Genomic DNA, 27,020 nt, shown 5'->3' with positions numbered 1-27,020 from the left:
TTGTTATATATTTTTTCAATTCTCATATTTTATCCGCAGGCCATTCTTAGCTCCTGGCAGAACTTCGAAACTGAGTGGGAAACACTTCAGGTATTGATAAGTGATGTCACCATTGAGCTACATAAAGATCTTATATTCAACAACCTGGACAGCCTGAAGAGTGAACTGGACCATACTAAAGTGTGTTTGTGTCACCATACTGACACCATTTCGACATATCCGCTAATATTTTATTTGATTGAAGGAGCTTTTCATAAAGCTGGAGGATTGTGGCGTGAGAGCAGACGTCCTTCTGGAGGAGGCAGCAGATCTTCAACTCGGGCCCAAGAATCAAATTGCGGTTATACATCAGGCCCAGTCCACCAGGGAAACAGTCATGCAACTTCAAGACCACCTTCAAAAAAAGTGAGTTTTCTAATAATATAGATATCATTAGATCTTTCATCACAACCAAAGCACGATGTCGATATTTTCACATAAACTTATTCCTTGTCTGAATGATAAATTTCCATCCAGTGTTGTCCAGCTGAAGAGGATGTGCTCGTCATGGGAGCGCTTTGAGAATCTATTGATGGCGTTCTCATCATGGATGGATGAAAACCAAAGAGCAGTGGATGCCATCGAGTTCCCATCAGCCACAGATCATTTGGACAAACACATCAGCACTTTGGAGGTGTGTATATTGCTCTGTAAAAAAATCCAGCAGTGTGAATATTCTAAAAATGATCCACCAAATTTCACCAAAATCAATTGGTAAAAGGGATTGTTGACAGCACAGAATGTGTGAAATATTTGACATAGTCGTCAATTCTGAAAGATATGAACTGATATTAGCAAAAGGAATGTAAGAAATGATCTCAGTGTAATAAACCTCGTCAATGTTATGGAAATGAGTTATGTTATAAACTGTTTTTGGTGTTCATTTATTTTACGAACACCCACATACATACTATATCACGGTTTGCAGGATAGATCCATAAGTAGGGAAAGCAGGTGTTCATTAAAGAGGTACTTAAGAGCAAAGCTCAAGTACAGGCGAACAACAACTAACAAGTGGTCCCCAAACAACAAAATATCCAAAGAAAAAACAAACCTGATGTAACCATGACAACTGCAATGACCCAACAACACCTACTGTTGGGTACTGTTAAAGAACAGGAGTAACAAAGAACACAAGTGGACACAGATTAGGCAGAGGCTCTAGCCACTCCCAGTAGGTTAGCGCTTTCACGGGGGCAAATGGTGTCCCAGATACTAACTATACCTTTTTCATCCCTTCCAGGCAGTGGCAGAAGGTCTCGGAGTGAGACGAGAGTTGCTAACCCAAATGGAGGAGGACTGTATTGCAATGTCCAGATTTGTTACCACCGAAGAAATGGGATCTGTTCAGCAACGGCTCAGCCAGATGAAACACTCTTGGCAAGATTTGATAGAAAAAACAGAGAAGTTCACAGGGCAGTTCAAGGAGAGCGCTCCCTATAGGCTGAGATCTAGTGCTAACATGGAGCAGGTACTTTGAAAAACGCAGAAAGTACTGGATGGTTGTTTTTGGGATTAAACCAGATTGTGTGTTTCTTTTTTTTTTAGCTCAAGAAAACAATGAGTTATCTCAGAGAGAAACTCGACACACCTTTTCTGTCGTGCTCATCATCATTGGAAGCACACAAAAACCTGGAGAGTCACATGGTAAAGAAGAAATCCAGTACAGACGAATGATACAATATTAATCCATTCTGTGGTGGGGATCCCAAAGTGAAATTGCCGTATAGTGGGAGATAAAAACTAAAAAGAAACTAAAAGAAAGCGAATGCGTTCAGATCAAATCATGAATGAAAAATATGTAATTTAAGTGCGTATGATTAGAAACATTATGAATATTATACTTACCGTATTTTCCGTACTATAGGGCGCACCGGGTTATAAAGTATATATCTATCTATCTATCTATCTATCTATCTAGGGCGCACCCCCAAAAAATAGTTTTTGGTCCTATATCTTCCATACAAAATGGCGCACCAGATTATAAGGCGCTACAATGGGAACGTCGACAAAACAGTCAGATGATTCAGTCCAACTGATTACCCCCTTAACATTCCGAAAGCTTGCAAAGAAGCAAATACGTGTCGTAGACACGTGCGGATGCGGTGTCCGTACGATGTCACTCAAATGCATCGTTCCAAATATCATTCGGAAGGTTAAAGTCTTGGGATTCAAGAAATGCCAACCATTCCTTAGTTTCTATTTTCTTTTTCGCTCGCAACTTTACTGTGCATATGACAATAAACACTTGGAATTGAGTTGAATTTAAAAAAATACCCATCACAGAAACATCTTGTTCCCTCTGAAACAAGATACTGGGAAAATATATAACCGGAGCAGCTCACCGAAGTCATTGCGTTCAATAATAATGTGCAACCATGGTCCTCTTATATCAGTGAGTGTAGTAAATCCAGGAGAGTCAAATATTTACAAATACAGAATGGTAAATCATGTTTACTCTATGCCATAGACAACCAAACTTGCTATTCACATCCATCTTTTTCGGCCAATTGCAGGCTTTGTTTTGCCCCTTTAGCCTATGCGAGCCTGTAAATGATAAAAAGGATCCGCCCTCTTTACCTCCAAATAACTTTAGCCAATAGTGATCGATTCAAATGATGATTGACACATTGGCTGGGAAATGAAACGCCGGCATATGTATCCCAGCATACACCGCGGACCACATCGCCTACGAGGAAAAATCTAGTCGGCGGCTGCTTGCCTTTGTTGCGAGACCTTGCGACTTAATATTGATCCATATATAAGGCGCACTGTATTATAAGGCGCATGGTCAGTTTTTGAAAAAAATAAAGGCTTTTAGGTGCGCCTTATAGTGCGGAAAATATGGTATCTTTGGTAAGACCTGGCTTGAACTGGTACAACATATATATATATATATATATACATATATATATATATATATATATATATATATAATGCCAATTAGCATAACAAAATGTGGGGAATTGAAGTTCCCTGAATACACTATTGAAAACAGTCTGCAATCATATTGTTTTCCTTTTAGGAGGTGTGCCAGTCAGTGGAGCACCTGAAGCACAGATTGATGGAGCATGAGGTGCCTCACCTGCATGAGCTTCACATAGAGTTGCTGGAAAAGGCCAGTAAGAAGCAATCAAGATTAGAAAGCCTACTGACGCAGTGGGAAAGGTATTTGGTCATTTAATTATTCCCAGTTCAGATTATGTTCGAATTTTGAAGGTGACAATCAAATTCATTTTGTATTTATTCATTATATTTTTTTTGTATTAAATTTATTCATAGGAAGGGGCATAGGAGTGGTCGTGAATTAATTTGTCACAGCCCTCTGATCTTTGTCAACGGAAATGCTTTCAGTGGGAATAACCTGCTAACAAAATAAAATAAAATTTTGTCGTTTTCATGTGAAAAAAAGTCATATCTCAATTTTTGTCATATTATTTTTTGTATTTGTTGAATGATTACAAAAATGCAAAAATGGTAAAGGGAAAATAAATGACCAGGAATGGATATGTCTTTTTAACGTGACAGTGTCATGATTACTGATGGGAATCACCTGTGCCTGCTCATTTGGCGCCAACCGCCACGGGTTCTGATTGGCTCCATGTCACTATTTGAATCCAGTCCTGTCAGTCCACTGTTGTCAGTCGGTCTGCAAACCTTAGTTAACACTAGGCAAGCCTTTTCCGACTGTGACCATCACCTGCCCCGTTTTTGCTCCCGTCTGTCTCCGGCTACGACTCGTTTTGATCCTGACCACGTGTGCTCTCCCGTCCCGGCTTACGATCTCATTTTGTCCCCGACTACGTCTACTCTCCCGTTCTAGCTTATGACTCGTTTCCGACCCCGACCACACCTTGCTCTCCCAGTCCCGGCTACCGACCAGTTTTTCCGTCCATCGCTCGTTACGAAAGATCCACTTCCGTGTTCGGATCACAGTCCGAATCCGAGAGCGACTTGCTTCCTGCGTCCAGCAAACACCAGATCGTGGGCCTTCCTCTTTCTTTCAATAAAACTTGTGGTAAACGTCACGCAATTGGGTCCTGTTTCCATTCTGGTACTGACAAACAGTGACAATTTTTTGGTCGATAATTTTCTACCTTTATTAGTATTACTTTTCTTAATGTTATTATAAGTCAATTAGTAAAATAAGTCTTTAAATATAAGGAATTCTAAAATATGTAAATAAAATACTAAATGCTAATTATATTTATTGATTTAAAAAAAATATAAAAAAAAAATATTAAAAAAAACAAAAACAATTATATAATAAAAAAATACGGTGTAGAAAATACTTTTAGAATATGTTTAAATTAGCCAAGATTCTATTGGAAAAAAATAGGTTCAAATTATATTTTAAAAAGACATTTTTTATTTTATTTTTTTCTCAGTGTGAATTCATGCTATCTTTTTGATGACTGAAGCAAAAACTGAGAAAATCTTATTGCGTTTTTTCCTTTTTGTCAACGCTGTCTGCCTATTATTTACCGTGTGACTTTCCTTGCAACACATCTAATTAGGACAGCACCAGCACTGTTATTTCCTTTTGTTTTATTGCTTCTGTTCAATCCCATCTCCCTTTTGTTACCAAAATGAGCCATCTTATCCCCGACTGCATCTTGCCTGTCTGGCAGTCAGCCGTTCTTTATTTGTATTTTAATAACACACTTTTGTTATCATCTTGTGTTCACTAGAGCAGACTTCTGCGTTCTTTGTTTTATTCATGAGCTAATAATAATGACCCTGTCAAATGGTATATGGGGTTCGGTAATCTTCCCATCTTAAGCGACTCTTTTTACAAGTGGATACTGTATAGGATTGTGTACTTATGTATTATTTTCTCCTACCTCCTTATCTGTTACAATTGCACAATGCTCCCGTGACAAAATGTCAGTACGTTTCAATAAACGTGCTATAATATCCCGGCATTGTTTACATTTCACAATGCCTCCCATTAAAAATATGACTCTACCATTCATTTTTTTTGCACCTATAATAAATTTTAATCCACAGATTTGAAAAAGAAAATTCCTCCATGAAAAGCTGGCTAGAGACTTACGAGTCTGTGTGCCGTCAGCCCGACGAGTTACTTTCTGCAGATAAGGTGACGCTAAAGACAGAGCTAGAAAACGTCAAGGTAAGAACAATGACGAATGAACTGTTCACTGCCATTCCTAAAAAACAGAGACAGAAAAAGGCATCATTCCAGTCAATAGTAGTAAAATGGAAATGGAGGGTTGATGTCTATAGCATGGGTTGGGAATCAATGATTCGCGTGCCATATATGGCTCTTTTCATGAGTACATATGCAGTGTTCTCGTTTGCCCGCGTCCCTGCATCCTGGAAGCATCATTTTTGCTGGGGACGCATAGTGTCAAATCAACGTGCGTCCCCGGGACGCAACTTTTTTGACACAAAATCGTCATTATTATCCAAACACTTTTTTTTTTAACAAATATTTACCGCATTCCAAACTTTTCTTCAAGCAGATACGCCATTGTTGTTTTGGTCTCGCGGTTCGAGTTTTCGTCTGCACGGCGATCTCGGCAAACGAGATCTCGTTGCTTCGAGATGACGTCATTGTTGTGGTGCTCGTCATCAAGTGAAGGTGAAGGCTAAGTACTGACAAACTCAACACAATATTGGTAATTTCTTCAGTGTCAGTAATAAGTCGAAACATAATGCAGAAAGTGATAACAACGGCAATAATTGCGGCACAAAAAAATGGCAGAGAAATTCGGAAGATCGCTAGGAAAACATGTGTGTTAAAGCGAACGACTCGACGAAAGAAAATAAACAAAAGAATACTCCGAGCAAGAAAAGGACTTTTCTGCCAAAATGGACTCAATTATATTCCTGGTGACGCTATGAGGAGGATGATAATGGATTGGACCTTGAGAAGGCATTACAACTCTGGCGGGACAGCAAACCACAAAGAATATATGAACTGAAAAATCTGAAGTGATAACTGCTTTGTTTTACCAATTAACTGTGATGATTAAAACTGCATGAATATATAGATTAATATTTCAGCAATATTATTTTGAATAATGTACAATATTGTGAACTGAAAAATCTGAAGTGATAACTGCTTTGTATTACCAATTAACTGTGATGACTGAAACTGAATGAAAATATATATTAATATAATTATTTCAGCAATATTATTTTGTATAATGTACAATATTGTTGTGAACTGAAAAATCTTGAAGTGATAACTGATTTGTATTACCAATAAACTGTGATGATTAAAATTGAATGAATATATACATTTATATTTTATATTTGTCGCCGATTTGCAATTTCAACCCCGATAACACAAAATTTTGGGGACCCATAGATCTCTGTTGGGACCCATAGATTTTTGAGCATGCGAGTCCCCGGGACTCATCACTTTTCACTTAAAATGAACACTGCATATGGCTCAAAGATAAAACAACACCTGTGCATTTTTTAATAAAGCACGTCATGCAGAACACGAGGCAGAGACATAATGGGTTCGGTCCAGTATATATATATGGGAGACAATTTTATCTACAGTTTACAGTCAAGGTGTCACACCGACATGCTCTTCTGTGGCTGTAACTCGCTAAATAAACCTTTATATGGAAGCCCATTAAACACTCTTTCTTCATTGTTCAGACACTTTATGATGAAAAGCCACAGAACAAACTTAAACCCAAACAAACAATTTACCCAGAAGCTCTGGCAAAGCACCTAGATCAATTTGATGAGCAGTAGGGATTGGTGGAGCTATAAACAGGACTGGATGCATGCACTCTTTCTTCTTTGCCCAGCGCCATCTGCACTTTTAAGGTAAATACGTTGGTAACCTCCTTTGCAGTATTTTGTGACATTTTTACAAAAGAACTCTGCTTGCCCCTTGTTTTGAAACCATTATTTAGGATAAAAATGGCAGTCGAAATGGGCTTCAACACTCTTAGTTAACTGCAGTAGTCATATGTGACACAGGCTCTGGCATTATTGTTATTTCATAGATTTCATCAAATCATTAAACATCACACAGTGAAATAAAATGTGCTGAAGAATTAGTTTTTCTATGGAGAGCAGGTTTGGCGGTTTTGTTGAATTTTGTCTTGAAATACATGTTGTGGCTCTCTCTCTCCCCCCAAAAAAATCTAAATATTTTTGCCTCTTTGGCTTTTTGGGGCAAAAAGGTTCCCAACCTCTGGTCTATAACCATCAGGGGCACTGTTTGTGTTTATTCCAGTGGTGGGCCATGAGGGCGTTTAAGGCCTTCCCTGCTGGCCTAAAAATATCTAAATCTTGTGATGTAAATTGTATTTTGTCCATCAATACTCATAAAAATAGTTCCAAATTGACTGACAGCTTCCTTACCTTACCTTCCTTGTACTGCTTTCAGACATGTGTTTTCATATTTATGCATTTAACTTATCACATTTCAGCCATTAGTTGTTGCTAGGCTTAGAAATCAACAATCTACAACAAATCCTGAAGGCCGTGTCCCGTAACATCAGTCTTGGAGAATGCTCTTAGTTTAGCCAATCTGATTCAGAGTTTGCATTGGAGAGCCTGATAGTGGTCCTTGAAAATTGTCACTGGTCTCCCAAATTCAGATTCAGATTCAGATATACTTTATTGTCATTCTTGTACACATGTATACAGAACGAAATGTCGATACATCTGACCCGCACAGTTTCCTTGAATGTACAGATATAAATAAAATGTTGTATTGAGTTGGAGTGTTGAAGTACTAATAATGTACTAAATGATTATAGCTATGTATATTATTATACAGTAGTTATACAGTATTGCAAAGAGTGCAAGAGGAGCAGCTAACCAGATGTGCAAAATGGGCAGTCAGGTAAACAAGTCACTATACAATAACAATAACACTGGAGTACGATAGTGCAGAGGAGAACAGATGTGCAAAGGAGTGGCTAGGTATAAGAGAACTGCCAGTAGTGACAAAAAAAAAACCCCAAAACAGGTGTACAGATTAGCAGCAGTGTAGGCTTACTGTGCGTGTGATTGACTATTTATGATTGGCTAGGGGGTAGTAATCCAGCAGAGCGATGGCGCCAACAGCCAATAACGTTGAAGAAACCGAGTTGTACAAGGAAATATACTGTGTTGATTTAATAGCAAAATGTTGGACAACATTGAAAACAAGCAAGCCTTTTGTAAGCTCGCTTAGGTTTTGTTTGCTTTTGCTTTTTACTTTCGGCCTTCATATAAGATTTAAAGCCCAAGCCCGACTTGACCTGATCTGAATTACGGGCTAGGTCGGTATGTTGGGGTCGTACGGAGTTTCTCTCTTGCTGAAGCGAGGGTTGGCCAATATCACCACACAATAAAATGGGAAATTTCACTTCCAAGATCCGGTTCATTCAGAAACGACACATCACGAATTCAGACTGGAGCTGAAGGCCTTGATGTGAAATCCACGGCTCACTACTGTTTTATTCATATTTAAAAAATGTTTTAATTTAAAATATTTTTATATTAAAAGAGTTAAGTGACAATTTCGGCTGCCTGATTTCATTGAACAGGAAATGCAAAGTGAAACCCCTTCCAAAGACGCCTTACTTCAGGGTTTGTTAAATATCGCATCGTGCCTCTACCCAACGGCACCCGAAGCTCGAGTCCAAGAGCTGAATAAAGACCTCACCCTACTAGAGGAACGATACGCTTCACTGAAGAGCAATGTCACACACAGGTAAGCTTTTTCAATAGTAGAACTTACACCATAGACACTGAGGATGTTCATTTTCACCTTGATTATTGTTTTAGATGCAAACAGCTGGAGTGTCAGTTGTTGCAGCTGGAGGGTTTTAACAAAGCTCTTTTGACACTGAGCCAAAAGATTGAACACTTGCCATCTGCCTGGGGAAGCTCTCTTCAGGTGGATGTCGCTGATCTCAATGGTGCCTTCACAAAGCTCAAGGTGAGTTTGTTGTAATCCTTTAAATATTGTTATCCAGAAAATAATTGTTTTTTCATACAATGCAATAGAAATCTAGAAACAATGAAGGTCAACCAATTTATCAAGACGTATGCTCAACTGTATCTTCTGATTTACTTAAAACTGCAAAAATTCAGCGTAGAAAATGTAGTAAAATAATCATCTTTTTGAGTGAAATGGTGTCAGGACCAGAACGGAAAAAGGACCCAATTGCATAGCGTGTACCACAAGCTTTATTGAAGGAAAGAAGAAGGGCTGCGCCCACGATTCAGTGTTCGCTGGGCGCGGGAAGCACGCCGCTCTCATACTCGGATTGTGATCCGAACAAGGAAGTGGATCTTCCGTATCGAGCGATGGCAGTGTCAGGGACGGAAAAACTGGTCGGTAGCCGGGACTGGGAAAGCAGGGTGTGGTCGGGGTCGGAAACGTGTCGTAAGCCAGAACGGGAGAGTAGACGTAGTCGGTGACGAAAAGAGGTTGTAAACCGGGGATGGAGAGCAGACGTGGTCTGGATCAAAACAGGTCATAGCCCGAGACAGACGGGAGCAAAAACGGGACAGGTGGGAGTCAGGTTCGGAAAAGGCTTGCCTAGTGTTAACTGAGGTTCGCAGACGGTTTGACAACAGGGGACAGACAGGACTGGGTTCAAATAGTGACAGGGAGCCAATCAGAACCCGCGGCAGTTGGCGCCAAATGAGCACAGCTGAGTCACATCAAATGGTCTTGCTCCAATGCCAGATAATTTGCGTATTGAAAGTATTATTTTTTTACTACGTTATTTCATTTTTTAATTTTGTTTTTATTTAAAAAATATATAATTTTACTAACATTTTCAAATATAATCCAAGAATAGAAAAATGAGATAATTTGGGGTATCTATTCTTGAAAAATCAAAACAAAATGAATTTTTTTAAGAGATAAATTGGAGCATTTCTATTGTTTTTTTTGTTTTTTTTTTTTAATTTATTTTAATATTAATTTTGTTATTGTTTCTTTTTTTATTCAAAATTAGATTAAAACAATCTTAATTTATTTGATTCATTATTTATTGAATTTCATTCTAAGTAGCATTTTTCTTGATAAATTCATAAATTCAATAAAATACAACTTAAACAAGATAAAATAAATACATAAATAATGAAATGACAAAAAGTTTTGAATTCCTGTGGAGCACTACGTGTTTTGCTGCAGTGTAAGAGTTTATGAATGTATTGTTTTGAACTCTTCCAGGAGTTCGACTCTTATTTAAAGGTGATTTCTTCACTCAAAGAAGACCTCCAACAACGAGAGTCTGCCCTCCTTCAACTATCTAGCTCAGAAGCACAGCAGCATTTTAAGGCCCGAAAAGAAAGTTGCCTACAATCCTTCACAGAATGTGAGCAACTGCTGCTTCGCCGTGAAAAGTGCCTGAATGAGTTAAAGTCCTACCTGGAGAAGTGCGAGGCAGCCGCTAAGGCTATCAGCCAGCTTCAAGAATCTCTGGAAAAGAAAGCCAACTTAGATCCATCTAGTGTCGAGGAGCTCCAACATTTCGTAGGGGAGGTGGCGAGGGATGTTGCCAAAATTGAGTCCGAAGCTGTGGAGTTGGATGGGCAGCTGAGCAAGTCCCAGCTCCACCTGCGTGTCTCAGAAGATGCCGGCGAAAGAACTTCCTGTAGGGCTCAGGCTGTGGAGCTCGTTGCAGCCCTTGAGGCAGCGCAAAGCAGTTTAGGTTTGAAGATGAGTGAAGCTGAAGCCCTTAGAGCTATGTGGCAGGCTTTTAGGGAGAAGAAGGAGGAAATGATGAAGAAGTTGGAGATGTTTCAGTCCAGAGCGAAACAAGAAGTCAAAGAGAGCTCCGTGGAAGCATTTCAAAACAGGTAGACTTAAAATGTTTTTACATAACTTTTTATTGCCGATGACTGCTGAAGTCGTAATTTGTACATGCAGTAGACCCCCGGGATATTGCGACCCCAACCCTGACATTTTCACTTTGACATTTTCACTTTACCATGTGGAATAAGATGTATTTTTCTACCCCTCTTTACGGCATTTTCCCCTCTATACAACATCAACAACAAAAACATGTTTAAATTGCCCTGTTTGTGCGAAGAGTGAGTTACGTTTCTAAGACGCGTGTCTGCTACTTGTCTACATCACATAAGATGCTGGTCTTCTATTGGTTAGAGCAGGGGTCGATAAGCTATGGCTCGCGAGCCATAAATGGCTCTTTTCATAGGTACATATGGCTTAGAGATACAATTTATAGCGTTCCAATTGACTATCAGAACTATTGTTAAGAATTAGGAGGCACATTATTAAATTCAGTTTCGTTTTTATTTTGCAGTCAACACTCCCCCCCTCTGCATCCACCCTTATTCCACGCGACCAGCTCAACTCACCTCACACTAAAGCTTCGCAATTTAATTTTCCTTTACATGTTTATTTATTTATGATCTAATGTAATCTTATACATGTATATTTCACACATGTATTACCTACTACATACTTTGTTATTTAAATGTTTTTTTTCTGGGGCACGGGGGGTTCGGAACGCATCAGGTGCGCGTTATCATAGGTTTCTATGTCCCGCTATTTGGCAATTTCATGACTGGGGGTCTACTACTGTTGTTTCATGATGGTGATACGAGTCGAAGATTGTCTCAATGCTATGCAACCCTGCAAAAACATGGCCTCACAGTACGATGGATTTCTGTGTCTTACAGGCTGCTCTATTTGACTAAGCTTGACGATGAGCTTGAGTCAATCAATCAGGAACTACCATGGTTGGAGGAGAAAGGCAACCAGCTGAGACAGAAGGACACAGAGAGGGGACAGAAAGCCCTTGGAGAGATTAATGTGGTCAAGGCTGCCTTGGACTATGTCAGGACTCTCATCACGCGAAGGTCTGTCTCAAAAGAGAGCCAATCCAAATTTCAGAATCCTGGTTTGTCCACCATTGCATTTACTACTTGCTCTATTTGCCATTTATTAGTCAGGATAAAAGTCAAGGGGTACTCAACCTCCTGCGCCATTACAATCACTTGAGGTCCTCAATTAACGATGTGTTGGAGAAGACATTGGCTCTCTGTAGCAACCTGCCTGATTATAACCTAACTGCTCAGGAAGCCACGAGAACCTTATCATTGGTGAGAATTGCTTAATCGCAATTACAGTTTGATATGTGATATTTTGTTCTCTTTTGACATTTTCAACAACTTTTTTTGTAGCATGAGAAGAGTCTGGATGAGTTTAGAGACAAGCAGGAGGACATCGACCAGCTCATCAGCACGGCAGAGACCCTGCAGAGAGAACTGGATCAGATTCCTGACTGTGACTCGAACTCAATCAACGAAGACATGGAGGGGTTGAGGGCACAGTGGTTAGAGGCAAGTACAGGATTTGAATCCTAAAATCTTATTTTTATGTTGTGAAAATTAAATTGAGTGCTCAGCTGTCAACCATTAATAGGCCTAACATTTCAAAAAAGTCCCGCATTGTCTTGTCTCTACTTCTCATTGCAAGTCCCCGGTACCCCAGAAAAAAAAAACATTGATATAACAATAGTATATAGTATATAAGTACAATTTACTGCATGTGTATTATCCTGTACCTGCAAATGATTAAATAATATAAAAAAATATACATGTGCAGTAAAAATATAATTGTATTTGCCCTTGTACTGTTACTTGAGATGGTCGAGTGGAGAAGATTCAGAGGGCTAGGAGAAGGCGTATTGAAAATTAAACAGATTTAAACCTCCAATTTGTGGGAATTATTTATAAAAATAGTCGTCATTGTCGAGTGGTTCTGGGCATGCAACTTTGCAAGGGTAACAATTTGTATTTCTTGATAATCGCAAGCTTTGTTTCCATGGTTATCGTGTATTTGCTTCTCCCTTTAGGATCACGAAAGCCTTAGCTCATAGCAATTAAATACAGTACAAACATGCAGTTCTATAACATGCTCTATCAAAGTCTTAATGGAGCACACGTGATAATGAACCGAATAAAGACTGAGAAAATCATTGTGGCGGGAGTTCAGCCAATGGCATATTACTACTTGCATGATGCCGTGCCAAAACTGATAGCAGACCATCATATTGTGTGATGTAGAGCAATAGCAGATAGGCAGACATGTTCTCAACACACAACCACTGCAAATTTTTAATCTATTAGTTTTTGCCCACATCAAATTTGTTTGTCGTAAAGTGGGAGAAAGGCACCGTAAAGTGAAAATGTCATAAGATGGGGACGCCATATCCTAGGGATTTACTGTACCTACTGTACATTCAGTTACGAATACAAGCCGATAAATGAGGATTGTTTCTGGCGTTTGTATTATTTTTTTCAGGTGTCCAAGAGAATGCAAACCAACACTAAAGGATTGCGCTACTGTGTGACCCTCTGGGATGATCTCAATTCGATGGAGCTGGACATAAACCAGTGGACCACCACGGATCCAATCAAAGAACTCACCAATAGCATTGCCAACCTTAGTGACGCAGACAAAGATGCGTGTCTTGTTTCGTTTCAGGTCGGTTTGTAAATTTCTTTGAAAATCGGCTACTGTTACTTTAAGAGTTGATCTTGTTCATGTACAGGCTGAAATGGAGGAGAGGGAAAAATTGTTGGATACTCTCCAGGAGAGAGTCAGAGACATAAAAGAGCACACAAAACTGGAGGAAGTTCCTTTACAAATAAAGGTGAGTTTGCTGTTCCCAAAGAAGGATCAAGAATTCTTAAAACACATGACATATCCCGTCTTCTTCCCTTAGATGTTGGAGTTAGCGTTAAGGAAGAAACTGGTCCATGTTCGGGAGCTGTTCGAGAAGACCAAAAATGCTTTGACTGAATTTACCTTCCAGAAGAAGCGTCTGGAGGAGCTCTTGTCTCGGATTAGTGGAGGACTTAAAAAAGTCGAGGATTCCTTTTTGGGTCTCAAAGAGGCCACCTCACCAGAGGCAATAGGCGCTATCAAGGTATGTTAGCATATTGGACAGTTTTGGGGGGATCTTGTGTTAGTTTATTTTTATGAAAATATTCTAAATAAAAATAATGTTAAAAAAAGACTAAATTAGAAAAAAACATTTAGAGCCCTTGATGGCTATACACGTCAAACTTCAATTTTCATATATTCTTTATTTATTTTGATTTCTTTTCAGGGAAAGTTGAAAATTGCAATGTAAAAATCCTTCTTTAAAAATATTTAACTTAAAATTAAATCTTTAAAATGAGAGCAAATGTAACTGCAATAATTTAAAAAAATGATAAATAATATTTAAATGAGCAGTTATACAACAATATTTCCTAAAAATATTAGATTTCATCTAGAAATAAATATTTGAAATAAAAAACAAGTAAAATAAAACAAAAAAATGGAAATGAGCAAATTCATCTACCAATTCTGAAAAAATAGTATAATTTAAAATGGTAAACCAAAAATAAATTAGAAAAACAACATTTAAAGGAGCTCTATGGAATTTGCAACTTTTCAACCCTCTGCCGCCATCTCTTGGCTCATGTCATCATTCCGGCCTCAGTCAGCACAAAAAACAACTGGAAAACAAATGCATGAATTCTGAAAATAGTCTTCTTTTAAAGGTTGATATTTTTTTCTTTTTGAACTGCACTGGAGTGGTTCAATTGCGGTTATAATTCTTACAAAACAATTGATCCATCTTTACCCGTTAAACTCTCAAGAGTCTCCAGGATGTTCTCGAGCAGCAGAGGGTGGACATGGATTCAGCCCAAGAGGCTCTGGGCACCCTTCGCAAGTCGCAGAACTCTACTGAGTTTTCTCGCCTCTCTGCTGAGCTCACCACTGTCGCCCAGCGCACTGAGACGATTGCCCACAATTTGGGCAAGGCCAGGAGCGACTTGCAGGTCGCACTTCACTGCCATTTGAACGGTGAGATGCAACACTGATTAAGTTTCCAATCACATTATTTCCTGCATATAAACTTACTCTCAGTTTATTATAGACCCTAAATCAGTAGTTCTTAATTTGGGGTTGATTGAACCCTAAGTGTTGGGTGAGTCGGCCACAGGGGTTCAGTTGAGCCTCTACTGTGGATGTCAAGACACACACTCCTCATGTCTATACACAATGACATGCTCTGTTGGTTATCATTGGATGCAGATGATTACGTGACATTTCTTGGGCAATTAGTGCTACGCGGAATTTAGTCTACTCAGCATTCATCAAATATGTTAATGTCATTGTATCACGTCGTGTAATCCATTTCGGAAGTATGTACGATACGGATTGTCATCTATCGTGGAACGGGATGGTCAGTCAGTGCTCTACCTGCATTATTTGCAATGCCAGGTTTGAGCAACTGTACCTTTGCAGCGGCAAAACTAAAGAAACACTTCGAGAAGGTCCGTTTAGATAGGTAATATAGAAACACAGTGCAGTGTTCTCGTCCCTGCGTCCTAGACGCATCATTTTTGCTGGGGACGCATTGTGTCGAATCAACGTTTTTGACACCAAATTGTCATTATTACCCAATTACTTTTTTTTTTTTTAACAAAGATTTACCGCACTCCAAACTTTTCGTCAGGCAGATCCGCCATTGTTGTTTTGGTCTCGCGCCGATCTCGGCAAACGAGATCTCGTTGCTTCGAGATGACGTCATTGTTTTGGTGGTTGTCGAGTGAAAGAGAAGTATGCGTCCGTAAAAACAGTTGGTATTAGGTGCAAATCAACAAAAAATTGGTAATTTTTTCAGTGTCGGTAATAAGTCGAAACATAATACAGAAAGTGGTAACAACGGCAATAATTCCGGCACGAAAAAACGGCGGAGAAATTCTTCAGAAGACCGCGATGGCAAGGAAAACACGTGTTTTGAAGCAAACGATTCGACGAAAGATAGACAAAAGAATACTCCTGGCAAGAAAAGGACTTTTCTGCCTAAATGGACTCAATTATATTCCTGGTTACGCTATAAGGAGGATGATAATGGAGGCTACATGTTCTGTGATGCGCGCACCCAGCGTGACAAAAAAACTGGATTGCATAAATCATTTCGCAATACGAACTTTCAGAAAAGCACATTGGATCGGCACAATGACAATTAAAACCACAAATTAGCTATGGAAATTCCGTTGCGGCAATTGGACCTTGAGAAGGCATAACAACTGTGGCGGGACAGCAAACCACAAAGAATATATAAACTGAAAAATCTGAAGTGATTACAACTGCATGAATATATAGACTAATATTTCAGCAATATTATTTTGTATAATGTAAAATATTCTTGTGAACTGAAAAATCTGAAGTGATAACTGCTTTGTATTACCAATTAAGTGTGATGATTAAAACTGAATGAATGTATAGATTTATATATTTATTTATATATTTGTCGCCAATTTACAATTTCAACCTCGATAACACTAAATTTTGGGGACCCATAGATCTCTGTTGGGACCCATAGATTTTTCAGCATGCGACCCATCACTTTTCAGAGGTAAAATCAACACTGACAGTGCTTGCTGAATTCAAGGTGAAGAGAGCCTTAACCGATGCCTGCTCTTGGATTTGTACGCATTACCAAAACAATGCTGAAGGCATCATATGAAGTTGCGTAATTGCAAAGCTGGGCATGCCACACACCATCGGTAAAACACTTCTAAAGCCAGCTGAGTTAAAGTTAGAAAATCCTTAAGGCGCAACCACGGTTGAAGGTCAGCTATCCCAAATTCCTATTTAAAATGACACTTTTAGCAACAGAATAGAGGATATGAGTAATTGCATATTACATTTTTTCTAAATCTTACACTAACGTAGGGCTCGCTGAATGCGCCTATGAAACCGTTGGGGTTTGGTAGCTCCAACAGAGTTAAGAACCCCAGCCCTAAATGGGGATTGACTTTTGAGTAACAAGGCAGATGTGATAAAATGAGCCTTTAAATTAAGTAATTAATCTGTTCACGATAGAGATTAGCATCAGATTTAGTGTTGATTTTTCCCCGGGGCACACTTAAGTGGCGCTCGCTCTGTTTGACAATCACTCTACGGTGCAGAAGTGCACTCTCTTTGCTCCGACATACACCTGTGCCTCGCAGAGTAATGTCGCTCCTGTCACCTTATATCCTGGGGGAGTCATTTAGGCCCTGTTGCCAAAGCAACTGTGTGGACGAGCCAAGTTCTCGAATTTACATGCTTTTTTTTCACACACTTCACTTTTCCCAACACAGGGGCGTTGAATTATTTATTACAGCTTTCATTTTGATGTGTTTATGTTATTGTTTTGCAGAGCTTTTCCAAGATTTCCACTCCTGGCTCTCAGTATTGAAATCAGAGTTGAAAGAATGCACCAATCAGTCTGGAGACACTGCCGTTGTCACTGCAAAGTTGCAAAGACTTAAGGTACTATTCATTGGTTGCACTTTTTTCTTTGTGTGTTTGTTAAATATGTTTGAAGAATATGTTTGAACTTATGCTGAAAATAATAATAAAAGTAATAATAATGATAGTTTTCCACCTGCAAAGAAATAATAAATCAATAAAACAAATACACAGGGAGGCTGTGGTAGCTGGAACCCTGGACCTCTGCACTGTGGGGTTGCGCGCTAACCACCCAACCGCCATGCCACCCATAAATGATTTCTGTATTTAACTTATGTGTGCATTGCCTCTCAATTTGAATTTTCAAAGCCCGATTATGTAATATTTTACAACTAGATGGCGCTGTTGTCTAATCCTTCTACGCTGTGATTTTTGCCACTGGTTTTCGCTCGCAAGACGCCAGATAAACATGGGGGCAATTGCTAGTTTTGGATTCCACTATGTAAAAGAAATACAAATTTCCTGACCTATGTTTTTTTTCTCCCACCAGGAGGCACTAAATATTACAAACTGTCCCTTTAAAAGAATGACCACATTTAAAGTGTATTTATTCAAATAAATTTAGATAATTCAACGCTATTATATATATTTCAATAATTTGAGAATTAAATAGATAACAATATTTTACATTTTTGAAATAAATTCCAATTACAACATTCAATTTTACTCATCGTTTTTATTTTTGTAAAAATTATTATGAACAAGGGCAGCACAAGCGGCACAGTTCTGAGGTCATTAGATCGAACCTTCTGTGTGGAGTTTGCATGTTATTCCCGTGCTTGCGTGGGCTTCCTCCGGGCATTCCGGTTTCTTCCCACATTCCAAAAACATGCATGTCAGGTTAATTGGCCGGTTCAAATCGTCCCTAGGTGTGAATGAGCGAGCGAATTGTTTGTCCCTGTGTGCCCTACGACTGGCTGGCAACCAGTTCAGGGTGTCCCCTGCCCACTGCCCAAAGACAGCTGAGATGGGCTCCAGCACCCCCGCAACCCTACAGAGGATAAGCGGTGCAGATAATAGATGGATGGATCTTATGAACAGTATTAATACAATTAAATTAATTAATGTAATTTTATCGATTTATTTGTTTTAACGATTGCCTCGTCGAGAATTGTTAACAAATTCATTTTTAAAAACAACACAATGAATACATTTTAAGTCCTAAACATATTTAAATCCATTTAACTCCAACAATTGCAAAAAATAATACATTTAAAGTAAATATATTCAAGTACATTGAAATTAGTCATTTTAAATACATCTCAATTAAATAAATAGAAAACAACATGAATAAAATTAAAATTGAATTCATTTTTAATGTTTTTTTTAAATATGGGTTTACTTTTAAATATTTAGAACATTTACTAGTTTCATTGTTGTAAAAAATATAATATTATAATTTAAAAATATTTTTAGATGCATCCACATTCTTTTGGTTGGTTTTGTCTAACTGGGTAAAAAAACAAAGCATCAAAAATAATGTCTTACTATTATTGTAAGTACAAACAGAAATGGGAGAAAAGGGTTTCTGTGGCTGATAAAATGATATTCTATTTAATTGTATGCTTGATCCTGCTCCTGGATTAAATTCAACCACAATAATCTGCCATTTCCTGACAGTCTTCAACACAGTGGAAATCAGAAGGTGAGGAGCGCCTCTCTCAGGTTCGTGAGGAGGCGGAGAAGCTCCTCCTCCATCTGCCGAAAGCTGCAGTGACGGAGCTGCAGGACCACCTCAGCCTTTGCCAGAGAGAGTGGATTCTCTTCCTGGATGACTGTTTCAAGAGCCAGCAAAACCTGGAGGAGAGCATCCATTTCCTCAAAAGGTGAGAATTCAAATTTTTTCGGACACCGTTGCTGATTTAAATCCTCAACATTCTTCTTTCAATAGTTTCGATGATGCAGTAGAAGAAATCGGAGAATGTCTCAAGCAAATATCGCTCAGCCTTAACAGAAAACCTCTCTTCGGGTCAGACAGCCAACAAAGCAGCCCTGATACCAAAGGGGAACTCCAAATGATGGAAAAACTCCATGAGGAGCTTTTAGAAAAACGGTATTAAGACTTTTCCATAAGCTTCCAATTCTTCAGCAATCACATATTAATCTTTTCCTTTAGAGATTCTATTGAGTTTATCATCCAGGATGCCCAATCCTTGTCCAAAGTGGGGCGCGGTTCTGGCGGAGAGGTTCGAGTAGCGAGACAGCTTCAGACGGAGCACCAAACTCTTCTCAAAAGCGCAATGTCCAGGTTGCGAGGCTGCCAGGAGAACCAGGCCTTTGGGGAGACCCTGCAGGGCTTTTGGGCCTGGTTGGAAGAGATCCAGGAGAAGCTAGGCATGGTTGACAGCACCATGGGTACTAAGGAGCAGTTGCAGCAAAGGCTGGAGAGTGTACAGGTAAAAAGAAAAATGAGCCAATTTGGTGCTATTGAACCTTTTCAACACTCGGTGGAGCTGTTTTCTTAATCATCCTAAATTGCTCCAATATTTGGATACAGTACACCCCAGGGTACGACATTAATCTGTTCTGAGGTGGGGATTGCAAAGTGAAATTGTCGAATGGGATAAAAACCTATGGTAGTTAGGTAATGTGTTCCTTACCCATGGCACCCCAGATAAAATATTAAATAAAAAATAGTATATAGTAAGTACTACATATGTGAATTAAACATGCTAATGCCATTCACATTTAGTTACATTTATAATTTACATCAGGCCCTTTGAGGAGAGTCATCACGCTGTTTGGGTGAAAATGTGTTTGACACCTCTGCCATAATGTTATTTATTTTATTATTTGATTTTTTACAATTACTGTGTGTGTCTATGTATTTGGTGCTTGAGTTTTTGGGTGGGGGAGAAAGACGGGATTTTATTTCCCTATTTTGAGTGTAAATTCATTGCCTGGAAAGTCCTAGATAAATACTTTTTGATTTGATTTTAAATCATCAAAGACATAAAATTAAATTATATATACATGTAAAAGAAAAATGAAATTTTATTTACCTTTGGTGTGACGTCAAATAGCTGGTCTAGTGGAGTAATGGGTGGATGCAAGAAACCAAAAATTGAATTTTGTACATTTTTGGGCTTGTAAAATTATTTTCTTCGTAACATACAGTGGGAAAATTCTTGTTAAGAGGGCCCAAGAAAACATCTTATTCCACACTGTAAAGTGAAACGTCATAAGGAGGGGATGCTGTATCCTGTGGGTTTACTGTACATCGATAGGATCCCTTTCAATCTGTTTGTTTGCACAGGATATCCTGCTCTTGAAAGGCGAGGGTGAGGTAAAACTAAATATGGTGATGGGCAAGGGCGAGATGGCCCTGCGCAGCCACGGTGCCTCTGGGCAGGAAGTTGTGCGCTCGCAACTCCAGGAGTTAGAGGACGCCTGGGCCACACTGCTTGTAACCGCTATGAGCTGCCACAGGTAGGAAGTTCAAGTCTTACTCTGTCTGAGGAGACTAAGGCTAGGTCCACACGGCAGAGCTTCATGCTCAATTCCAAATTTTTGGTAAAATCCGATGTTTTTGCGTGATGGTTCAGACTTCCAACTAAATATGACTATGTGACTGCCTGTGTGAACGCCACAAATGTCTCGCATGGGCAGGAGAGTACATTCAAAGTCAAACCGATCAGTGTTAGCTAACGGTGGTGAGTTATTGTGTTTCCACAGGCAGCGCATGTACGACTGAATTAAATCAAAGACCTCGTTTTCACCGCATTGAATGCTCTCTGTGTTTTTGTTCGCCATGGTTCTTGATTTTTCTGTTTTCTCCGGCCTTGTTGGAACGAGGAATAGGGCAGGTCTCCAAAAGATCAGATTTGTATTGGATTATGGACCACATGTGAAAGTGGTGTTGTCTGGTGTGAACAAATCAGGATATGTGCTGTTCAGAAGTGCTTTAACAGATCAGATACAGGTCGAATCAGATTTCCCTGCAGTGTGAACCTAGCCTTAGTTTAGTTTATTATGTGATGTTTTGACAGGTGGAGTAGGCTTAACGTTAAAAAAATGTAAAATACATTTGACTGGGAACAGAGCGATGGCGGTGTCAGGGTCGGAAAAAGTGGGTCGGTAGCCGGGAAAGGAGAGCAAAAACATGGTCTGGGTCGGAAGCGAGTTGTAAGCCAGAAAAGGAGAGAAGACGTAGTCGGGGACAATAAGAGGTTGGAAGCTGGGACGGGAGAGCAGACGTGGTTAGGATTAAAAACGGGTCAAAGCCGGGGATAGACGGGAGCAAAAAAAAACGGGACAGGTGGGAGTCAGGGTTGAAAAAGGCTTGCCTAGTGTTCACTGAGGTTCGCTGACGGACTGACAAAAGTTGACAGACAGGACAGGGTTCAAATAGTGACAGGGAGCCAATCAGAACCCACGGCAGTTGGCGCCAAAAGAGCGGGCACTGCTGAGTCACATCAGTAATCATGACATTTGTATTATTCAAAGTCAATTCAATCACACATGTTACAATATACACACATCTAGTGTTGAGCATATAAAGTTTAAGAAATGCTGATTAATAACGTATGTCCCTAGATCAGCTTTTTACAGTATAGCATATGTAAAACACAAACAATTTCAACAATTTAAAATATTGAAATAATAATTGAGAATCGTGACTTATGGGCACGGTTCTGATTGATGTTTTTTTTTTATCATTATTCGTTATTAAATTCTTAATATTGAATTTTTCTGCTCCTGATGTTCAGTAGGTCTTATTAAGTTTAACGATCTGTTGTACTGCCCTCAGTCGTCTTGAGTGGACAGTGTCCCAGTGGGCTGGTTACCTGGACAACGCAGCCCAGCTCCAGCACTGGATGGAGGCCGTGGAGCGAGAGGTGGGCTCTGCCCTTGCTCCGCAACCGGGCCCCAGGGAGAAAGCTTCCCAACTGGAGCGACTGAGAGCCTTGCTGGCTGACATGGAAGATCACCAGTTGGCCTTGTCAAGCCTGGAAGAAAAAGCCAGAGAGCTCTTCAAGAAAACGGGTGACGCCAGCTTTAACCATGGCTCTCGAACGCAACCACAGCTGCAATTCGATGAGCTGGCAGCTTTGGTGGAGGTGCGGAGGACATCGTCATCTATATTTTGTCTAGTTAAAAACATTACGTCTATAAGGATTGGGGGTTTTCTTTAGGACAAAGTACGCCAGGCTCAGAACGTGTTGCTGGAACACCAGGACTACTTGGAGGCTGTCCGAGAGCTCACTGATTGGCTGATGGCCGCAGGGGAGGAGCTCCAGCATTGGACGGATACAACCGGAGACTCTGCCTCTATCCAGATCAAGCTATACCAAGTGAGGGTGAGTTGAAAAGAAAACAAACTATTTAATCACATACAACTTCATGTCTGGTATTGATTGTAAAAAATAATTTGAATGCAATATGAATATTTGTTAATATAATCTTATTTTTTGAGACATTCCGCTCTTTGATACATACTGGTGTCCTGATATACAATAAATGATTGTATTCAATTTCAAGAAAATATAATTGGATTGAGAGTTATTTCTTTTCAATAAAATGTTTGCAGACATATGTTCTAGGATTATTAGGGACTGTTATCAAATCAATGACCATTTAAGAGTTTACTGTTGGTCTCAGTCTAATATTAAACATTACATATTTTAACACATCCTACAAAAAGTGCGATTGGATTATCCGAGTGTTAAGTTTAAACTTCAGTAGACACTCAAAATAGAGAAGTGAGGAGAGAAGACATCAATAGATTTTGAACTTGCAAGAAGGACCTTGAGAGGGGCTTTTCACCCCGTCCTAAAGCCCTCTTCTGAGCCCCCTCCTATTATTAAATCTTCAAGTTTACAAAAAAAAAACAAATCGGCCCTAAGGGGTGTGGAAAAAAACAGCAACATGATTGGTCGATTACGACAATGATGTAATAGTAAAAACAATGAACAACAGTGGACAATAATAATCAAAATAAGGAACTGGCATCCTATGGAATCTCCTTCGCATTTGTCTAATATTGAAAACAGAATAAACAAGTCACCTAGTATTGTGACCTGATTCCATTTCCCCGATGCTCATTGAAGAGTCCAGAATTTTAGACCACACATAAGTATTAATAAGTACTAATAAGGAAAGAAGTGCTCCAGAATGCTCTAGAACAGGGGTTGGCAACTTAAGACACGCGTGCCACTGCTTGGGTTAACCAGTGGCACGCGAGCGCACGGCAAATTAATAACGATTATATTTTTAAAAGGCGCATTTTTACCTGAAATTTAGACATTTTCAGTTGCGCGCCGTGTTAGAGGCTTTACGTTAGCGCCCCTCTTCCTCTGCTCCGTGTGGGCGTGTGTGTCTGCGCAGCGCAGAGGAGAGGAGAGATCCGTGTTTGAACCCAGGCAACGAAACACGCGCGCGCGATAAATGAACGAATAATGACGGCTCCTCGAGTGAAAAAATATCGTTATTTCCAGCCAGCATGGACAGACGAATGAGGCTTTGTGCAAAAAATGACGGTGCTGTTTTGGCATTATGCCTCGAGAGCGTTGTACCTCGCACAGCAAGTGTTAAACGTCATTACGAGAGGAAACATGAACATGAAATCAAGGATGAGTTTGACAAGACGCAGACATTAAAACGCGCTGTGTCCAGGTACGGCAAACAAACAAAGACCCTGAAGACCTTTGTCACTGCTAAAAACACCACCACTGAAGCAAGCTATCACATTGCTCACTGCATAGCAAAGCACAGCAAAACATTTACTGGTGGCGAATATTTAAAAAAAGCGTCCGTGTGCGTGTATACGTGTGTGCGTGCGCGTGCGCATGCCTTCTGCTTTGCTGCTGGTATTTCAAGTTTTGATATTTTCTGCAACAAGATATCATTGATGAATGGTATGGTAGCTGTCCACAGCACTTATTTTTTTGATTGTTGTTCATTGTTAAGGAAAAAAAGGTTGATTCTGGTTAATTCTTGTGCCAAAAAGTTTAAGTCATGGATGGCTACACTTGTTATTCACATTCATTTTTTTTAGTTGATTGATGAACAAGAATAGTGGAAGATAAATTGGTAGCACAGTACATTTAATAAGTTAATTTGTTTAACAAAGCGGTTTAGGATTGCACTGTAAAAAATACAAACATAAAGCACATCATTCTTTTTTATTTTTGGTATTATTTTCTTCTTTTTATATACAAATTATCTGCTTATGAGGTAGTACAATGAAATATTTGACATCCTAAAACCACTGTTTGCATGGTAACCGATTGTTTGATCTTGTTTTAATGAAAAAACTATTAAAAAAAAAATACAGAATTTGCAGAATATAACAATTTGAAAAATTTGTCCGGAGGCACATTTCACTACTAATAAGTTCATAGCTCATGAATAAACGGTAGACTAGAGCACTGTGTGATGCGAACAAATAGGCAATTTGATTTACATTTTAATTAGCACGCTTGAATCCTAATTATCACGTAATAAATTAGTGTTTGAGAAGGCCTGGTGTGAAGAACGCAAACACTCACACGCATTCAAAGAAGAGAATTTATAAATAGCAACGACTGTTCTTCCTTTGGTCACAGTTTCTCAGTTTCCTTAGCAACTTTGCCTCCTCTCTATCCTTAGGAGCGCGTGGAGTGCCGACTACTAGAAGGCCGCGAGCGCCTCGGCGCCGTGCGACGTACCGCCACGGTGGCTGCTGAGCACACGGCAGCAGGCGGGTGTGAAGCCATGGATCGGCAGCTGGGGGCGCTGTGCCAGGCTCTGGAGCAATGGGAAGGGGCCGCTCTGAGGGCCAGAGACGGACTGGAGGGGGCCCTGGCGGCCGCCGCCGCTTCTGAGGAGGAGCATCGACTTCTGACATCTCGGTTGGAGGACGATTTGAAAAAGGTGGATGAGCAACTTCGGGAGTGGAACCAGGAGCTGATTAGAGCCGAGGGACTGTGCAACGTCGAGGAAGCGGTGATGGGATGGCACCTGGCTAAGGTAAAGACTGGTAACATAATAGTCCTAATTGCTACAATAGACACCCGCCCGGGATACTGTCAAGAATGGAGGGGAAGCAAAGTGCAGAAACTCTTGATTAGTACAGCAAATCGTGGTATTTTATCCGGAAAGGATTTCGTATACAGAAAGTACAACTTGTATGTAATATATATGTACACAACTTTCTCAGAAAGTGAGAACATAGTGATAAAGTTATTTTATGTAATGCAACTAAAAAATGTCATAAATTCTGGATTCATTGCAAATCAACTCAAGTATTACAAGCCTTATATTATTTTAATATTGCTGATAAATGCTTACAGTCTACATTTTAATGTTATTCTAATATTTAGTGATATTTGCTGCAAAATAATAAACAATGATAATGAAATAAGAAAAACAATATTTAGATAATTCTTCTAATTTGAAGTAGTTTAATTTTTTACCAAAATCCAAAATGGTAAAAAAATATTTGACTTTAATACAATTTTGCTAATTTTTAGGCTTTGTTTACACCTCATTTTGAGTTTTTCTGTCTTACTAAAATAAGTAGATCTCATCTCATCTCATTCGCTGCACCGCTTATCCTCAGTAGGGTCGCGGGGGTGCTGGAGCCCATCCCAGCAATCATCGGGCAGTGGGCAGGGGACACCCTGAACTGGTTGCCAGCCAATCGCAGGGCACACAGGGACAGACAACTCGCTCGCACATTCACACCTAGGGACAATTTGGACCGGCCAATCCACCTGAAATGTGTAAGGAAACCGGAGTGCCCAGAGGAAACCCACGCAAGCATGGGGAGAACATACAAATTCTGCACAGGAAGTCCGGTAGCTGGATTTGAACCCACACAGGTTCCCAAGACCTTAGAACTGTGCCGCACATGCGCTAACCACTGCCCCGCCGTGCCCAAAATAAGTAGACGTACTACTCAAAATAAGAAAACATGTTTTTCAATAATTTTGCTCATTTCAAGTATTTGATTATTTAAACTAAACAGTTTCAAAGAATCAAAAAACATTTGCCATGCATGATAAAATTTCGTTTTTCTTTTTTTAGTTTAGTAAGTAAAATGTGCTTTTTTCTGATTTTTTAAATTAAATTAATAAACAATATTTAAGATATGATTGTCACGACCAGCACAAAGGGTAGACCCAATCGCGTAACGTTTCTCACAAGTTTTATTGAATAGAAAGAGGAAGGGCTGCGCCCAGGATCTGGTGCTCGCTGGGCGCGGAAAGCAAGTCGCTCTCGCAATCGGATTGCAATCCGAATACGGAAGTGGATCTTCCGTAGCGGGCGATGGCGGTGTCAGGGAGGGAAAAACAGATTGATAGCTGGGACAGAGAGCAAAAACGTGGTCAGAGTCAGAAACGGGTCGTAAGCTGGGACAGGAGAGCAGACGTGGTCGGTATCAAAACAGGTCGTAGCCGGAGACAAACGGGAGCAAAAACGGGACAGGCGAGAGTAAAGTTCGAAAAGGCTTGCCTTGTATAAACAGAGGTTCGCAGACGGACTGACAACAGGGGACAGACAGGACTGGGTTCAAGTAGTAACAGGGAGCCAATCAGAACCCACGGCGGTTTGCGCCAAATGAGTGGGCACGTGTGAGTCACATCAGTAATCATGACAATGTTAGTAATCTTGAAATTAAATATATAATTAGAGAAATTTAAAACAAAAGAAAAATGAAAACCTTATGCCTTGACTTCTCATTTAGATATCAAATGTACTCCTGAAATATTAAATAGGCAGA

General features: G+C 39.7%; 1 protein-coding gene across 1 annotated transcript in view; it reads left to right on the top strand.

Moving 5' to 3' along the window:
* Positions 1–27,020, top strand: part of syne1a (spectrin repeat containing, nuclear envelope 1a) — a 198,191-nt gene that overhangs the window by 38,343 nt on the left and 132,828 nt on the right. The window contains exons 31-55 of the mRNA XM_088325643.1: positions 40–180; positions 245–405; positions 517–673; positions 1,283–1,510; positions 1,588–1,686; positions 3,065–3,207; positions 5,050–5,173; positions 8,571–8,737; positions 8,812–8,965; positions 10,214–10,842; positions 11,689–11,868; positions 11,958–12,111; positions 12,193–12,351; positions 13,316–13,498; positions 13,566–13,667; positions 13,740–13,943; positions 14,665–14,872; positions 17,223–17,335; positions 18,935–19,140; positions 19,206–19,367; positions 19,431–19,710; positions 20,571–20,743; positions 22,065–22,374; positions 22,450–22,614; positions 24,905–25,264. Coding sequence (XP_088181769.1) covers positions 40–180; positions 245–405; positions 517–673; positions 1,283–1,510; positions 1,588–1,686; positions 3,065–3,207; positions 5,050–5,173; positions 8,571–8,737; positions 8,812–8,965; positions 10,214–10,842; positions 11,689–11,868; positions 11,958–12,111; positions 12,193–12,351; positions 13,316–13,498; positions 13,566–13,667; positions 13,740–13,943; positions 14,665–14,872; positions 17,223–17,335; positions 18,935–19,140; positions 19,206–19,367; positions 19,431–19,710; positions 20,571–20,743; positions 22,065–22,374; positions 22,450–22,614; positions 24,905–25,264 — 4,962 coding nt within the window. The remainder of the gene's footprint in view (positions 1–39; positions 181–244; positions 406–516; positions 674–1,282; positions 1,511–1,587; positions 1,687–3,064; positions 3,208–5,049; positions 5,174–8,570; positions 8,738–8,811; positions 8,966–10,213; positions 10,843–11,688; positions 11,869–11,957; positions 12,112–12,192; positions 12,352–13,315; positions 13,499–13,565; positions 13,668–13,739; positions 13,944–14,664; positions 14,873–17,222; positions 17,336–18,934; positions 19,141–19,205; positions 19,368–19,430; positions 19,711–20,570; positions 20,744–22,064; positions 22,375–22,449; positions 22,615–24,904; positions 25,265–27,020) is intronic.

This window comes from Urocampus carinirostris, chromosome 20 (assembly GCF_059441175.1).
Source record: "Urocampus carinirostris isolate Australia breed hairy pipefish chromosome 20, RoL_Ucar_1.0, whole genome shotgun sequence".
Lineage (NCBI taxonomy): Eukaryota > Metazoa > Chordata > Actinopteri > Syngnathiformes > Syngnathidae > Urocampus > Urocampus carinirostris.
The sequence above is the reverse complement of the archived record's forward strand: the minus strand, read 5'-3'. Positions and strand labels throughout refer to the sequence as shown.